General features: G+C 39.0%; 1 protein-coding gene across 1 annotated transcript in view; it reads right to left on the bottom strand.

The window, feature by feature from the left end:
* fgf11b (fibroblast growth factor 11b) overlaps window positions 1–17964 on the bottom strand; it is a 43541-nt gene that overhangs the window by 10353 nt on the left and 15224 nt on the right. Inside the window, exons 2-3 of the mRNA XM_084730855.1 lie at window positions 7908–8018; window positions 6134–6237 (exon numbers count right to left, since the gene is read on the bottom strand). Coding sequence (XP_084586981.1) covers window positions 6134–6237; window positions 7908–8018 — 215 coding nt within the window. The remainder of the gene's footprint in view (window positions 1–6133; window positions 6238–7907; window positions 8019–17964) is intronic.

Here is a 17964-nt window from a genome sequence, read left to right as displayed (position 1 = left end):
TGTGCTGTCCCAGCTGTGAGACACATCCACAACGATAGATTTAGGGCATTGGCAACCACAGAAAGCTGATGACAACATTTTTGCAATGTGACTCCTACTAAAACCCACAGAAAACCATCAAATCTGAATAAGGCATGCAAGAGTCAGGGGCAAAGCATGTTTTTTGAACTGCATGAGAGCAGTACAGATGGATAACATGAGCTGATGACAGGTCTCTGCATGTATATATTTTTTTAAATGGATTTAAGGGATGTCCCAATCATGTTTTCTCAGCCCTGATCATGATCTGAGTCCAGTATGATTATATTGTATTTACCTAAATGTTGATTGAATGTGTATGTAACTTACTGAAATAATGGAGTCACTGGCAACTTGATCTACAGTATATAATGAAGCCACTGGTTCAAAACTATCTATGTATGCATGCATATATGCATGTATGCATAAAAGTACAAAAATAAATAGAAGAATAAAAAAATAGTTGCACATAAGGAGGAAAGTTTCCATTTGTTCCACTTAAGCTACATTTCTTTCAAAACTTTCCAATATACCGAAGTTGAGCTGGCCTCCACTTTTTTTTAGTGCTCCAACGATGTGTCAATCATATCATGTGCTTTTTTTAATCTGCTTCCATTTGGTTCTATCCTGTGCAGCATGTTGTGCCTCACACTGAATTAGATTTACCATTTTCAGGTCTGAGGTCACAGTTCAGGCGGAATTCATCTCAAGGTTACTTTAGGAATATGGTACTGGTCCATTATGAGGATGTGTCTGAGCCATTGTAGCTATTGAAGTTTAATTTCCAGCTCCACATTGCTGCAGTTTGTGTGTTTGTTCAGTTCCTCAATGGATATCTTTTCTGACCAAAAGATACAATATATCCTTTAGAGACATCAGTTGTAGAAAGCATTCATCTTTTCCATGCCACTCTCAACCAGCATTTGGAGCCAGACTGCAGTACTGATTTAACATTGCTGTTACACATTTTGATCTTGTTTTTTAGACTGTACTGCTATGACTTTTAGATGGCTTGACATTAACAGGAGGGGATGCTGAAAAAAAAGGCTGATCACGACAACGCCTGATTCTATCTGAATGTGGCCTTTAGAGTGTATTAATGTGAATTAATGCTGATAGCAGCACAGTTTGTCCAAAAGCTTATCAATACTTCCGTTCTGACTAATCAGGAACCGGTACCAATTTAGTACCAGTCCTTGAAACCCCTCCTAACTCTGACTGAGGTGTTGAGGTCAGTCTTTACCATCTGGGCGTAAGTGGAATCAGTGCCTGCAGCTTTTTCCATTCTTTGTTGCTTTGATGGCACTCTTGATGGTGTTGATGTCGAGTATGTTATCGAGAGGTGAGGGGATAGCAGGATATTCTGGTTCAGGGCAGTTGACAACGTTCTGAAAGTGCTGCACACATCTTGCTGCCTGTTTGCCCTCTCTAAAGAGGTTGTTAGAATCCTTGTCTTGTACAAGAGCAGATTGGCTGATGTTCTTGCTACAGAGTTGTTTGAAGATTTTATACACAACACTCATTTCGCCACTTTTAGCTGCCCATTCTGTTTTGCAGACTAGAATCTCAACTAAGGCCCTTCTGTTGTTCCTTACACTCTGTTTGACCTCCTTATCCTTGTTCATATAGGCTTCTTGGGCCAGTTTCTGGAGCATTAGTGCCTTGGTGTTCGGATTAAAGTAGATTAAAGTAGTTAGTAGTGTGAGTAAACACTACAATAAGGTGAAGAATTTAGCAGAATTAAAATGGCAAAATAAGAAATAGCCTAATAGAAATGGAGTAATTTATTATTTCAGATATTTTATGAATCTGTTACATTCAAATTAAATAAAAAATGTTTTGGATTCTGGTTTTTAGTTGTTACATCACCTCTTCACATGTTTAAGTGATGAATGCACAGCTTGTAGATTTTTTTTAGAGATGGTAACTGAGGTGTCATGATTCTACAAATCCACAATTTGATTTGACTTTGGACTTTATTCTGAATTCCAAGTATCTCAAGTGTAATGTAATGGCTGGTAAGCTACTCTGTGTCTTCTTTGAAGTGAAATGCTGAATGCTGCAAGTAGGCAGGGGTGGAGAGAAAAAAGAATTCTGCCTTAGATTTTGAATAGTGAAATTGGAAGCTCGTTTCCATTGATTTTCAATTTAGTATTGAAGTTTTGGCACCCCTAATGGTTACACACGTCACAAAAAAAAAAAAAAAACACTCAACCATTATAACACCACTGCTATGTACACAAAAAGGTTGACGTACAGTCCTGTTATGGCCAGATCATGGTTTTTGGTTTGCGGCATGAGAACCGCACACATGGTTGACAAGAGTTGATAACATGCCTCTTCTTGTAGGATATTTCTGTACTTTATTTATTTATATGCATTCTAGAGACATCCCTATCAAGTTGTCTCCCTGATCCTGATCCAAGTCCTGATCTGATACTTGTGTTTTCCTGTTGTTTAAATATGCATCTCACAAACTACTTGATCTACAGTATATACTGAAGGCCCTCATTCAGAATGATACTTGGACTTGTAGAATGCAAATCCTGAAATTGACGATCAGTGTGAGAGAAGATTTATCAGTCCTTGTTGGAACTCGATCCACCTCTGATTGTACGGTGGTGTTCCAATGTGGAGGATCGTCCCTCATAAAGGGATGAGATCTGGGTGAGCACAGATACCAGCTGCAGAGATTACTTTAACTAGACAACAAACAAGATTCAGTTTGCCTGCCTTCAAGTTACTCACAGAAATAATGTTAATTAGCGACAGCTGAAATGACCTGCTGCTGGCCTTGTTTGTCATTTTAACTGGTGAAAGCGACAAACGGCACTGACTAAAGTTGAGAGGCTGCTGCTTAAATGTTTTGTACACTGCTCTGTGCTGATAAGTATTTTGCCAGCCTCTCTGAGTCACTCACTGGTGTACCAAATATTTTTTTAAATCGCACACTCTAATTTTCACTTAGATATGCAGTGGAATGCTCAAACTGTGGAGTGGGCTGTGGTAAAATAGAGCAGAACTGCAACACAAGATGGCTGAGGTGAACAAAACACGGCACAGGACAGTAAAGAAGGGAGCTGAATTTGATTGGCTTCATTTTGGGTAATATCAATCAATCAGTCAATTTCAATCCCATGAAATATGTCCAGATCAGCATCTTTAATTCTAGTCCCTCACTGTCCACTCTGACATGCCTCAAAACTGATATTGTCCAGTCTGACACAACCAAGATTTTAGTCATGTGTAGGGGCTGTTAAAATGTTAAACGTGCGCAAACACCTGCTCAGAGGCACCAAGTATTTAGAATAACAGGCAAAACCCATGTCTAAGTCTTGATTGGCGCAAAACTCTTTCTGTGAAAGCTTGCCTGTCATTGTCATGTCAGCCTCCTTCAACACAAACCATTTTCTCTCTCTCTCTCTTTTTGAGTTTTCCAGAGCACATAGATTATAAAATGGGGCACGAATGAGCCAAGCTCTATTTTTATATCAGAATCAGCCATTTCCTGTTGTCACCTACAGGTAGCGAGGCTCAGATTTATGTCTGAGACAAGGCAGCAGTGGACTTTGTCTGCTTGTTACAGAGTCTGGCCCACAGCCTAGCCACTACATGTATGTACAGGGGACAGAGAGAGGAGGATGCAAGAAGCTCTTAAGTTATTCAGGAGAAAACAACATAATTACCAGCAGTAACCAGCAGCAGAAGAGGCAGTATATGCAAGAAGATGCGGAAATAGCTGGAAGGAAGCGACTAGTCACTCTGTCAGTCACCCAGGCTCTTTGGAGAATGACAGTGATGAGCTTATTTATCGTATATGAAGACATTCCTCGTCAGTGTCACGCACACTCTTGGCATGCTTTTAAATGTAAAGGCAAATATGAACATGCTCTTAGAGCACAACAGCATGTATAAAGAGCCATATCATGCCACCTGCACTCCCTCCTACACCCGCAAATCAGTACATCAGATACACTATACAGAATATCATGGAGTCATAAAATCAGACATGCATGATATTAAACAAGAAAACAGCTGTTCCATTGCACAGCGCCTACATCAACACATTCTTGTAACTGTATGTGTATGTGTGCGTGTGTGTGTGTGTGTGTGTGTGATAGAGAGAGAGAGAGAGAGAGAGAGAGGAAATTCTCTGAAAGAGGTCAGTGTGAGATGTAGCACAGCTATTGACTGGTGCTGAGGAAATCCCTTCTCCTCTCTGTTCACAGAGGCAAGGCACCAAAGTCTATTGCATGCTAATCAGGGGCTCAGAGGATAATAGAAGATGGCGTATTTGCCATAATTCAAGATTTAACTCTCACATGTACGGATGATGCTCTCTCTGCTTTACATGTCATATGCATAAAACCACTCTTGAATTCACAGCTTTCACATATAATTTTCCACATATTCTGTTGAAACCAACACACAGATGACCACTAAAGAGAGATACATGCAGCATATTTGAAATGTACTGAATAGATTGAAGCTTTAAAGCTTCATTCATAATGTAGACATTCAAAGTCTAAATCAAAATTTGCAATTCTATTTTTTTTTGCATGTCTATTTATTCTGTTTAAACCTGGTATTTATGCAGAGTTGCACTAACATTATTACTAAATAATTTTACCAGCACTGTTAAGGTCTCCGGTGCTGTCCACGGTGCTGATCAGAGGACACACTGTAACTAAAATCACACTCGAGTTCTCACCAGAATTCCCATTTGTGGCTCAGCAGCCTGTCTTTCGATTTTAAGTTTCAGATTCTGTCTTGAATTAAGTTTACTGAAGAAACACAATTTGCACTGAATGAAGCCCTTATGGTTAATTGCTTGATACCCTGTGACACTTTATTAGACATAATTGAAATGATACTTAAGAGCTAATGAAGTGCTTTGCAGCACCGACTAAATTAGACAAAACAAGCTGTGATAGTAACACTCGGTCATGGGTATTGCACTTCAAAGATTTCCCCATCTCTGTTTTCACCCCCGTGCCACTGCTTCACACATTTCACTTTCCAACCTTTGAATCTTGATCATAGTAAGATCTGCAACAATTAATCGATTCATCAATTAGTCGATTGAAAGGAAATTAATTGCAAACTATTTTAATAATCAATTAATTGTTACAGCCAGTTTTCAAGCAAAAAATTCCAAACATTTGCTCCGGCTTTCTAAATGTAAAGGTTTGCTGCTTGTCTGTGTCATTTGTGATTGTAAATGAGGAATCTTTATGTTTTGGACTGGACTGGTTGGACAAAAAATGCTAATCCCAAGTTTCCAGAGTCCAAAGCAATTTGAAGAGATCACTTTGGGCTCTGGGAAATTCACATTTTATAGGCTAAATGATGAATTGATTAATCATGAAAATAATTGGCAATTGATAGTTAAAATAATCATTAGTTGCACCCCTAATCACAGTCATTATGTCATCATGCTTGCAGACATTCAGTTTTGATTGGCCTGAAAGCACCTGGCACCTCACTAACATCTGGAATAAGTACTAAAAGTGAGTGAAACTGGACAAAATGAGTGAAAGTATAAAAAGTTATGGGGCTGTAAAAGGTGCACAAAATCAAAACAAAACAGTATCATGTACATATTTGCAACATTCCCACCTGCCCTGGACCCAGAATCTGTCAACAGTTCCTGCACTTAACAGACTCCAGATTCTCCCACAGTAGTTTTACACCCACTCCATCTCCATTCCTCCCTCCTCGTCTCTTCAAAACTAATTGGAATACTCATGCAGGTAGTCTAACAGGTTGTCACCCTATCTCTCACTCCCCACCTCTCCGTCTCTCAGCTGTCTCTCTCAAACATTCATACACCCTTAAACATACACCCACACCCACTACACACAACTCTTGGCTTGGCTTTTTTGTTTGACAGTAGAGAATTTATATGGCATACATGTACAGCACATATATACTGTGTGTACTGTAGAACTTATTAATATGATAAAATACTGTCCTCTGTAGTTTGACATTTAAGTCCTAACACTATTCAGATCTACAGCATATCAAGCATTTTATAATGGGTTGGTTGAGATATATGATAATTGACAATTAGTTTCTTCTGTGTACATGTGACTGATGTGTAGGGCATACTTACCGAGGTATAGAGGTATCCTTCACTATTCATGGCAAGGTACAGCCCTGTCTTTGCCCCCTGGATTGCCACAATCCGCAGTCCCACCGGAATTAAGTTGAACTGAGCTAAATTGGGGAATAAAGTAGGAGAGAGAGGGCACAACAAAGAGAGACAAAAAGAGAACGTCAGAGAAGATTGTGAAATCAAAGTACAATGCTGTATCACCAGCAGAGTCTGCTTTTCTGTCTGTATTGTATTAGGCTGAATGGCTGCAGTGTCACTGCCACATGCTATATCTCTTTTAAGCTCAAAATGCTGTGACCTCTCAGAGTTTATGTTTATGTAAACAAAACGCCATGTCACCTTTGCTGTGCTTTACACTTCCTCTAAATCTGGAACATAATGGAGATGCTCTGCCACAAAGCAGCTCAGAGCAACAACAGTGAAAAGTGGGCTGATAGAGCCAGCATCTGGCTTGGTTAAACTACTCTGAACCTTTTAACAATAAGACTTAAAAATCAGCCACATTTAAACAGCAGTCTGAAAGAGGGCGCATGTCGGACTCTGGAAGGTCAAACAGACAAATACAGTGAAATGATACTGGGAGGACAGCACAATGGTTTTTTTTTCTTTTTACATCATTACAACAGTGACAGTAAATTACTCAGAAGCCCTTTATATTCTGCTTTTTGTGATTTACAAACGTTACTATAATGCTGCTACTAATAGGAGTGTCACAATTTCAATATTAGATCAAGAATTAATCTTGATCATAGTAAGACAACTTCAAAGACAACACAGCTCAGCTTATCAGCTGGTATATCACACGTGATAACCCATATATTGCTTCACAGAAGGATTTGAAAATGTAAATGACAGTTGTTAGGGCATAAAACCAATGATGTGTTGTTTTCTGCAAATCAATAATTAGTCTAACAATGGCAAAGCCATCAGTAAATGTTTAAATCAAAAAAATTGAATCAAGTCATCACCTTAAAATCAAAAGTCAAATCAAATCATGGATTTGGAGAATTGTGACACCCCTAATAGAAAAAAAAAATGTATAGCACCTGTCATGTGAGAAATGTAGGTCAAAGTGCTATAACAAAGACATTACACACACTAAGGGCCTCACATAAAAAAAAAAGAATAAAAAAGAATGAATGGGGACATAATGTCATAATTAATGTAAAATATAGTTGTTGGATTTAAAATAAATCCCACTGAAAATAAGAGTAAAGAAAAACATTCAAATACTGAGACCCAGTGTCTCTAATTTAAAATGCAGCAATGATTGCTTTTAAGGATGAACACATGCATTTCTGCATATGAGCAAGGACACATTAAATTGCCAAAGTTTGACAGGCAGTTTGACGTGATGTTCGTGCCTATTAAAATACAAAAATAACCGTACAAATTGGAACAGATATGACAGATGAGTTGACAAAATCCTAACTTTTGCCGCAACTCTTCAGCCACAGGTCCCCTATAGCAGAGTGTGACATGGTTCTGTTTAACTCAGCGCATACAGTACAGCATTAACTTTGCCAGAGTTTGAGATTTGGCTCCCAACGAGGGTATGAGCTGTTCCATATTTGAGCTACAGGATGGTGAAAACTGCAGGTCTTGCATGCATTCAGAACAGTATGGCTTCTACCCTGTTCCTCCAACTAGTGCTAGAGACCAGGCAAGACATGACCACAAGCAAAGACATGTTGGCGACAGACAGAAAAACACACACACACACACACACACACACACACACACACACACACACACACACACACACACTCACAAAATGAGCTGCTCTCATCCCTTGTGCTGTCCATGGTGCCGTCAGGCTGCATCTGCAGGTAGTATCCATGTTGGCTGTATAGCCGTGTAACAATGCCCTTCAGCTGTGGCTCTGCAAGAGAGCACAGGAAAACAACATTGAATTAGATGGCTGCCACTGCCAGAGGTCAAAAGCAGAAGTGAAATTCACTGATTTATAGAACCTGAAAAAAGAAAGAGTTAGTCATACATGTCAGAGGTTAAAAACACAAACCACAGAGGAGCTTCACTTTGTGCAACGTGTGAAGTTACAACATGAATAATGTAAATTTCAGATGTTTGATTTTTTTAAAAAGGTGAAAAATGGTCATCACAATATATCAAACCCAAAGTGATGTCATCAAATTGCTTCTTTTGTACAACCAACAGTCATAAACCCAGAGATTCTTCATTAACTAGTATAAATGACAAAGAAAAGCAGCAGATCCTTAATTTTTAGAAGCTGGAAACAGCAAATGCTTGTGCACCTTTGCTCAAAAAGTGACTGAAATGATTAATCGGTTATCAAATTATGTAGTTAGCAACTAATTGTATTTCAAATGATGCTCAATTCATTGACTGATTGGTGTGGCTCTTTTATGTATAACTCAAATTTTTTATTTAATCTATTAAGTTCAACTATTGGATGGACAGATTTGTACATTCGTGGTCCCCAGTGGATGAATGATAATGAAGTGTTTATTTGTTTGTAATTTGGTTATCCATTTTTTGTATAGTGCCATAACCAGGTCAATACTTTCCAATACCAGCTACAAAACTAATAATCCTCAATTATTTAGTGGCATTAGCAAGGCTTAGCATGCTAACACAATAAACTAAGACAGTGACAATGTTAAACAAACAAACAAAAGCCCTGACTGCCCATTTCGTTACTTCCTTCTATTAATTCATAAAATTCTAAAAGTCACATGAAAGGCCTGTTGGCCAAAAGTGTAACAACATTTGTGAGTTTTACCATGAGAGAAATGCCTTGCAGAACAGATTGATCCGTGACATCATGACCATAACAGAGGAACCCTTAAACACCACACAGAACTGCAGGAGAATTCAGCTGTTTATGTGGTACATTTCTTGTTAGAAGTCAGAGATTCACTCTCTAGAGGAGAAAAGATATAAAAATATTCCGCACAAAAGAAGAGTTTAGGATTTCAGTATTCAATAACAATTTCTTAATTAGTGAATTGCCCAAGGTACAGTTTTGGACTAATTCACCTGACACTGGGGATGTCTAAAATACAATAAATCTGAAATGATGTAGCAGCTAGTAATTCAGTGAACCGATGAATAAAATGTCTGTATAACTTAAGCTATAACGCATCAGTCCACTCTCTTGCTACCAGTGGTATTTTTAGCAAGAGCCGGGGCCATCAGAGGATGAAGTCAAGTGAGAGAGTTAGTCTGTCTCCCGCTAAATAAAAGATATATAATCAAGGGGGCTGGGTGGTGCAGGAGAGGACGGAGGGTGAATAGAGAGGTTGAATGTTTCATGAGCGGAGTCCCTGCAGCCTACTTTGCGTTCATTTAGGAAACAGACAGGATCTTTGCAGCAGCTCTCAGACATCACCAGTACCCCCCCTCCCTCAATTACACGAACTACTCTCTGTGTTGTGGAAATTTAAGTTGTCTCCTGAGCTCAGCACCTCGCCGCCTCGACCGGGATACTCCAACAGCAAGGAGAACCCTGTAGGTCCCCTGACTTAGCTTAAAGCTCATTTAGTCTGGTCAGTGAAGTGATCAGTGCAGCTTTAATAAGGAACATGGGTCGCACTTTATTTTACAGCACACTAATAAGATGTAACAAGCCACAAAAAATACAAACAATATGTTCTTTATTAGATTGTATTAGACACATTACAACCTAATTGTTCTGTAAAATAAAGTGTATTATCTCCCACTGTCATAACCATATTAGACTTTATTATAGGATTATTTGGGATTTGGTATACGTTATATTGCATAACACAACTGTACTTTAACCTAAAGCAAAATCACATATCTGCTACTTGAAACACACACATTCTTTGGCTGCTTCCAAACAGCTGACAGAGTAGCCAAGGCCGACGCCTGCTCCTCTACATCAAGTCTGTGCAGTCACCTGTAGACAAAATATTTCTCATGATAGATCTGGTTCACATATTTTTTTAAAATTGGGAAGGTAGCAGATATGTGATTTCACTTTAATTTACAGTACTGTTTTACTGTTTACCTTTGTAATGTTTACCAAATTGCATTCTAATAAAGTGTAATAAGGGTCTAACACTGGGAAATAATATACTTTAGTTTACAGTACAGTTCTGTTGTAATATGGCTCTCTGAGAAAGTCTAATAAAGGGTCTAATAAAGAACATATTAGTATAAAGTAAGGTTTGTTGCATCTTATTAGTGTACTGCAAAATAAAGTGTTAAACATGGATGAAACAGCTGTTCATGACAGAGCCTCTAGAGGACTGAGGGCCATCTGGGAACTCCCCCTCTGCTATACTTCGCCCATGCCCTCACACACACTCCCCGGGGAGGGACCTAGGGCACTGCGCAATCTGCCTGTCTTCTTCGGACTAGCACAGAGGGAGCAAGAGAGTGGCAGAAGATGCAGGGATGAGATCTGTAGGACAATTTCCCAGAGGAAGTGTGCCAGGGTTGAGGCATCAGTGAAACTGTGACCTACTCCCATTGTTACATGCAAGCATCCGCAGCGCTCCCCATCCTCTCTCTTTCAAAGCCGCTTGTCAAAACATTTCAGTGTCTCTACTCCTGCACTTTCTTCTTTCTTTCTCCCCTTTTTCCATTTCATATCCTTTGAGTTATGTATGCTTTCATCCCACCTAATAACTTCATACATCATCCAATCAGAGCAGAGAAGCTGTTCATTACTTGTCCCCACAGATGCAAAACAGAGAGATGAGACGGAGAGAGAAAGAAAGGGAAATGAGAGGATGAGGGAGGAGAGAAGTGAGCAGAGGGACAGCAAGGGAACAGAGTGAATGAGATGACACTGTCATTTCATTAAGAGTGACGGCTCTATGTGCACGAGAAAAAGCACATTTAGGCAGAAATTCAATAGACAGCTTGTGCAATATGGCTGCAATCAAAACTCCCCTGCTTGGTGTCAGGGGCACTAAAACTAATGTTTCACTTAGAGGAGCTGGCTCCAACTTCAAAATCCCCATCGAAGCCCACCATAAATTCTGACCCTGTGTTATGAAAGCATGCTTCCAGCAAAACAGTTGTATTTTACTGCAGATTCTGAGAACTGAGATTCAAAAATGATAAAACATAAAACAGCTCTGGTGGACTCGTGCCACCTTATTACCATATAAATAGTGCAACTTTGAACTGTTTAGACCCAATGTCATATTTCTGAAACTGTCAGTGTGCCTTCTTCATATCATTTTGGTAATTTGCACATGAAGCAAGTGCACTCATATTTTACTGCAGAGAATAAATTATGAAGTTGCTGAAGAAGTTGGGGACATTTAGAACTGGGATGTACGTGACAGTAAGTGGCCATGATAACCATACAATACAATCAGAATTCATGGCTGTATTTGTCAGTTCAAAAATAGTACATGTAATGTTAACGTTATTCACTTGTTTTTCTTACAGATAAGCTGAAGTGCTCATTGCAACAGAACTCGTTTAGTTTTTTCCTAAGAAAATGTAGTTATTCTGTCTACCCTTCACCCTACCAATAGACCCAATATATATATAGTTCAGCCAATATTATTGTCCTGATACTGTACTATCATGTTATCCGATGTAATATTATGTGTTTGTCCATCTCTGTCTCTCTGTGTGTATAGTTTGTCAGTGCTTATCGAACACCTTTCATACCACTTTCACCTATACAGATAAGTGGATGATTATACAGGATAATTGCACACATATTGCCATGCACACATGATCATGATGTGTGGCATAATACCAAGAGTGTTTAAGTTATTTTTGCTTTTCTTTCCATGTATGCTTGTGTCTACTGTAAAATTCTGAAGCTCTTTTTTGGCTCTAATAGTTTAGTGCTACCAGGCTTTTAACAACATGCAAATGAACAAAACTGTGCATAATCATAACACTGACTCGGGTGAGTGTCATCAAATATCAGAGATGCACTACATCCCCATGCGTATTCTGCCAACTGCTCCCCTCTCACTGTCTTGACAGCATCTGTGTCTGCATAATGTGTGCATGCACACACACACACACACACACACACACACACACACACACACACGCACACACACACACACACACACACACACACAGACACACTTTTTCTGCCATTGTTGTTAATATTGCAGTACATTGGCATTAGGAGTGAATACATAAACAAAAATGTCACATGTTTGCCAAAGTAACGCACATGATCATTGAAATACAAAGTAAAATGGAGTAAATCACAAAGAACACAAACACATATGTTAAAGGTTGTAAAATGGGTTGTTATTCTCTAAACAAGACCCAGTGCTGCAGATCTGTCTTTATTTCTATGTTCTTTCATGCCTAACAACTTCGACAGCCGGTATTGCATTTTGACAGGAATAATTTAAAATTCATCAACAGCACTTTCTATGAAGGCTTGATGATTTATACTTGAATAGTAAATGCTTATGATGTCTTCCTATGTGCTGCTATTTGACCATTCATTCTGCTGCAGGGGATAAATTATAGGGGATCTCGAGAGATTTTGTTTTGCTCTTCAATAAAGTACTTTGCTTTGAGACCGATTTAAAAAAGATGATGAAAAAATCAAAATCAAAGCAGCAGGGGCAGAAAAAATCCTGACTCTTGGTCCCTACTATAGATCAATCTCCAGAAGCACTGGTTATGTCATGAGGTAACCCTGCTGACAACACCAGAGTCATTTTTTCAAACTTGTAGAAAGCTCAAACTTCTTGGTTTGTGTCCAAGCCACATAAGAGAGAGCCCACATTACCAGGCGAGCCAACTTTCCTTCCCCTTCATAAGCCCTGGAGAAGTACACTGACAGATAGTGACACACTGTGACAGCAGTCTACCTCTGGTTGGATTAGCAAAGCACACAGAGTTGTTTACATGAGCAAAAAGCCTGTGTTTGTATCATGAGGATGCATAGTGTGCACATGTAGTCTCTACTGCTCCACGGGGGTAAACACAGAAGATGATAACTCGGAGAGCTACTGACTCAAAGGTCATGTTTAGTGATTTGGGTATGTGAGGGCATACTTGTATTCAAACAGTAACAGCATATTTTATGTGGCAGCGAGCCAAAAGCAATCATTGTTTTATAAGACCACAACCCAAACAGATCTAATGTTTGAAGTGGAGTCGTCACGATACCAGAATATTAAACTTTGATACTAGTGTAAAAAAACATTACTGGATACCATGTCAAAATCAGAAAAGCCCTAGGCACGCAAAATAGGATTTTTTTTTTCTTGATCCACACACATTGCAGTTGCAGACGACTGAACAGTGTCTGGTTTTGCTGCAAACCAGGACAGGCAGGACAATAAAGACTGAACTCAGCTGAGGTTTTAGATCACTTAGTTAATTTTTATTCATAGCTTTTGTACTTTAAATAATAATGAATGTACAATTAACAGAGATTTTAACATTTTTAACATGTGGGATTGAAGTATTAGTACTTTTGACAATCTCAGTTTGAAGTGATGCCTTTTATATCCATAAAATGCTGCTTATAAAGCTAAAAAAAAAAGAATCAGCATTATCTTCTCTAAAAAAACAAACAAACAAACAAACAAAAAAAAAAAACAGATGACCAATGTATTGTGCTCTAGATATAGTATTGATACATTGCCCAGCCCTAGTATCTATGTACATTTACTCAAGTAGGCTACTGTACTTAAGTACTATTTGGAGGTACTTGTATTGCCTTCTACATTGCAGTTTGGCAGAAACCTCATATATCCATAACTGTGTTTTAGTCAAGGTTAGGAACTCTTTTATATACTTTTCAACAGTTGAACATTTGTAAAAACCCACAGACAGTGAGCAATGGAAAAAATCAAAATATGTAGATGCAAGGTTTGCACCTGACAGCGATGCCATATTGTCCTTATTGCTGCACTACATTTATCTGTTGTTGTACTTACCATTGTTTTTGAGATGAAGATTTTACATTAAAAATATACAATAATATACAATAAGCTCATAGTATAAAATGTGTTGTCAAAGATTAAGTTAGTGGCTCCCAACCCTTTTGGTTTGTTGTGACCCTTTCATAAAACAGTGTCTGGGCCTTATTCACCTTACAGATTTGTTGAAGTTCCATTTCAATACCTGCTAAAGGCACAAAGATATGAAAGTCTAAAATTTTGCAAGAAAGGCAAAGAACTGAAAACTGTCCACAACTGACTACAAATGTGTGTAGAATTTTCTCCTTCATTCAAAGCCCATTAATTATCTGACCACTTTCAACCAGTTACAACAGTTAAATGCTGCTTAAACATTGTTGCATCAGTATTACATCTAATAATTTTTTAGGTAGGTAGTAATTTTTAGGAGTATCATTACATTAAAATATTGGCACTTTTACTTAGTAATGGATCTGAATATTTCTTCTACCGTTGTTATAACGTATTAACCAAAGTCCCCTGTTGTGCAGAGTAGGGCTGCAACCAACAATGATCTATTATGAGGTCATCTGCAGACTATTTGCTCAATCAATCATTTTGTCTTTAAAGTGTCAGAGATTGAGAGTTGAACGTGATGTATTCAAATAGCTTGTTTTATCTGACAGACAGTCAAAAACCCAAAGATAGTCAGTTTGCTGTCAGGATCTGGAAGTGTACCATTTTTTGCATTTTCACTTCAAAAAAAGAAATTGTTTCAACTTTTGTGGGGAAAAATGTATGCCTTATATTAATTGCTTAACAGTTCAGAAGATCCCTGGTGATTTGACATTCATCTAACACAAAAATGTGAGATTGAGGTCCCACTGAGAGGATGAAAATGAAGCCATGGTACAAGACTGCCTTTTTTTGCATTCAACTGAAAAAGGAGAAAATGCATCCAAGTACCAAAACACGAGTAGGTTGGCATTGACAGTGTGGTGGAAAATTAAACTTGTTGTTTTCAGGATGGAGGATGGGATTTTTAACTTCATCTCAGTTGAACAGGCTTAGATTCTCAATTTATGCTAAGTTTTCTTCTGTGAGCAAAGTATTTAAATTTTCTCAGGTCCTCTATAATAAACCATGACCGTACAGTAAATGGATCAGCACTTAAAAAAGAAAAAAAAAGAAAACCCTCCTCTCTTGAGCCTATTGAGACTGCTCATAATCATGATTAATCCCACAATATGCATCCTATCAGGTGTGAGTCATCTACTGTGAGGTGCATCCCCGCTCTGTAGTTAAAAGAACAGCAGGGAGTGCACATTATCTTTCAGGGTGAGCACACCTACATCTGCCTCGCAGAACTTTCACTAAGTATGCCAGAAACACAACCTGCAGCCTCGACTGTCCTGGGTATTTCCCACGGAGAGCGCGTGTGTGACTACATTCATCACTCCTCCTGGGACACGTGTGGGCTTGAGTGACAGAAAACATTCGCTGATCCAGGTCAGTGGAGTGTGGGTCAAAGAGGGCTCCCTGTCTGTTTATGTACATCAGCGCACAAGTGTTGTCAGCGCACCCGACAACATGTTGACTCATCAACAGGCCCATTTCCAAGTGACCTCTCCACACGTGAACGGAAATATGACTTGCAGTTGACAAGCGGAACAGCAGCTGTGTAGAGAGAGTGCTTTCAGGGATGTGGCTTTAAGAGATACAGTATATACACAATGTAAGTCAAAGTCAAATTTTGCTCTGCCAGGGCTCAAAAATGCCTGCATTATCACATTTTATTGCAGGCGTTGTATCTGTAACTGGTAATGTAACAGATGAAAGCAACCATAGGGTCAGTCTGTATGTGGGTCTGTGTCAAACACTGGATCATAGGTTAGCCGTTATTCCTGAGTAAATGTCGTGCTGATTGGGCCTGTAGATAAAAAATAACGTTTTTACTGTGGAAAAATATGGCCATATCATAAAATGATTGCTTTTAGTATCGAAGTGGGAACAAAATAAAGTGTCCTAATGGAGAAATCAGTAAAATGTTTCCTGTAATAAATCATAAAATGGCCATGACATGTGATCTGAGATCAAGGAAACATTTTCAGCTGAAATACTTGCTTCTCTGACAACAATACTCCAGCCCTTGGAAATTTCTGTTTCCAGGCTGGAATAACTATGCCTGTTTCACATATATTAGGGTTTAAATTAATGCCAAATATTTGCTGAACAAATGACCCAGCAGCATTTTGATTGTAATGCTCATTTTTGCATGTACATTGCTCCATGAATGCTATAAAAAGCGAATGAATGATACATGATTCAATTATGCAGTTGTTTATGTCAGGTTGATGGAGACAGACTGAACAAACCCCTAACATTATTGTTCATTTTACGATTGTTTTCACCCAAAAAAGGGCATGGGAATGATGCAAGAACAAAGTACCGTGATGGGCTGCTCTGATCCATTCTGTGTAACTGCTGAAGTAACAGTATATCTTGAAAATTTAAATGCAGGCTTGTTTCATCTGATTTCAAGGAGACAGACATTTAGAATAACTAAATGGAAACAGTCAGTCTTCTTGTGGATGTTCACCTTTGCGTACATAGGTCATATATAGGCATCAGTATTAAACACAATCAGTGAAAAACTCCATGTAGTAGCTTTAAATTAAGCACTTGTCACATGATTGATGCATAAGTGTGATGGATTTCCGGAAAAATTTTCTTGTGGCTCTGTTATGTTGCAGGAGAATATTTAATTTGCTATTTTCAGACAGACATAAACTGAATATTAAGTGAGTACAAGTTTTGTAAAAGCAGGAGAGATTATAGTCATAAGAGCATTTTGTTTATTAAATTGGGTTTGCCTCTAATCCCAGCAGTAACCTCTGTGCGGTCTACGCAGGGATGCCCCTCATCAATTTACATTCAGCACTGATAATCATTTAGAAAATCACCTGGGGGAGAGTGGAGCCTAGTGTTATAGTACAGCCATTCACACCGCAATTATGTGTGTGTCTGTATAAATGAGGTCAATGCACATAAGAACCCAAGGTAATCACTTCATGCATCGCAGCTGCCATCAAGGACACTTAAACCCTTTTGCTGCGATGTAATTGCTCAGAAAAATAAGCAGTAGTTGAGGTTTATCGCTAATCAGTGTAGTGTATAGCTCAGTGTTGGTTATCATTACACTAATGTATTTATCTGGCTTGATTTGAGCTCAGTATGTCGCCTGCTGATCTCCCTCTCGCCGGGCTCCTCTTGATAAGGTTGGAGGTAATTACTGGGGGCCTGCATGACTGCGCAGCCAAGGGCATTTCTTCTTCTGCTCTGAACGAACCAAACAACAGGGGTTTTCCTTGGCTTGTATTTTCAGGACTCCCTGACTCTCCCCTCCCTGCTCATCACGCTCTCTTTCACTTTCAGCCGCTTTCTCCATACCTCTCCTACTCACTCCTCGTGTCTGCATGCATGCAGTACATGTATGTTTGCATGCATGCATGCACACGTATGCATGTGTACTGTATACATGCAAAAAAAGGGGAGTCTTGTCTCTTGTGTAGTGTTGGATTCTGCTTCTAATAAAAGGAGAACATGGTTCCTCCTTTTTTTCCTTTCTAAACTGGGCCATGAGCTCTACAGTGCTGCTAGTAATTATCAACCTTGTGTGAAAATATAGAGGGGGAGAGAAGGAGAGGAAAAAGGGAGGAATGAAGTCGTGAAAACTAGTTAGCAACATGGAGGCAATACTGAGGAGTGCTCTCTACGTTTATTTAGAAATAAAAGAGGGAAGGATAGCCAGAGCAAGAGAAAAGGGCAGTGATGGAGCGATAGAGCGATACAAAGATACAGAGTGTGACAAGAGTGAGGGGTAGGGAGAGGAGATAGGGTAAGACAGGTTGAAAAAGGATGTTGCAGGGGAGGGAGAAGAGGGATAGCGGGATGGGGGCTGAGGTTAAA

This window comes from Lutjanus erythropterus, chromosome 11 (genome assembly GCF_056507025.1).
Source record: "Lutjanus erythropterus isolate fLutEry1 chromosome 11, fLutEry1.hap2, whole genome shotgun sequence".
Taxonomy (NCBI): domain Eukaryota; kingdom Metazoa; phylum Chordata; class Actinopteri; order Lutjaniformes; family Lutjanidae; genus Lutjanus; species Lutjanus erythropterus.
Note: the sequence above shows the minus strand (reverse complement) of the source record. Positions and strands in the feature narration are given on the sequence as shown.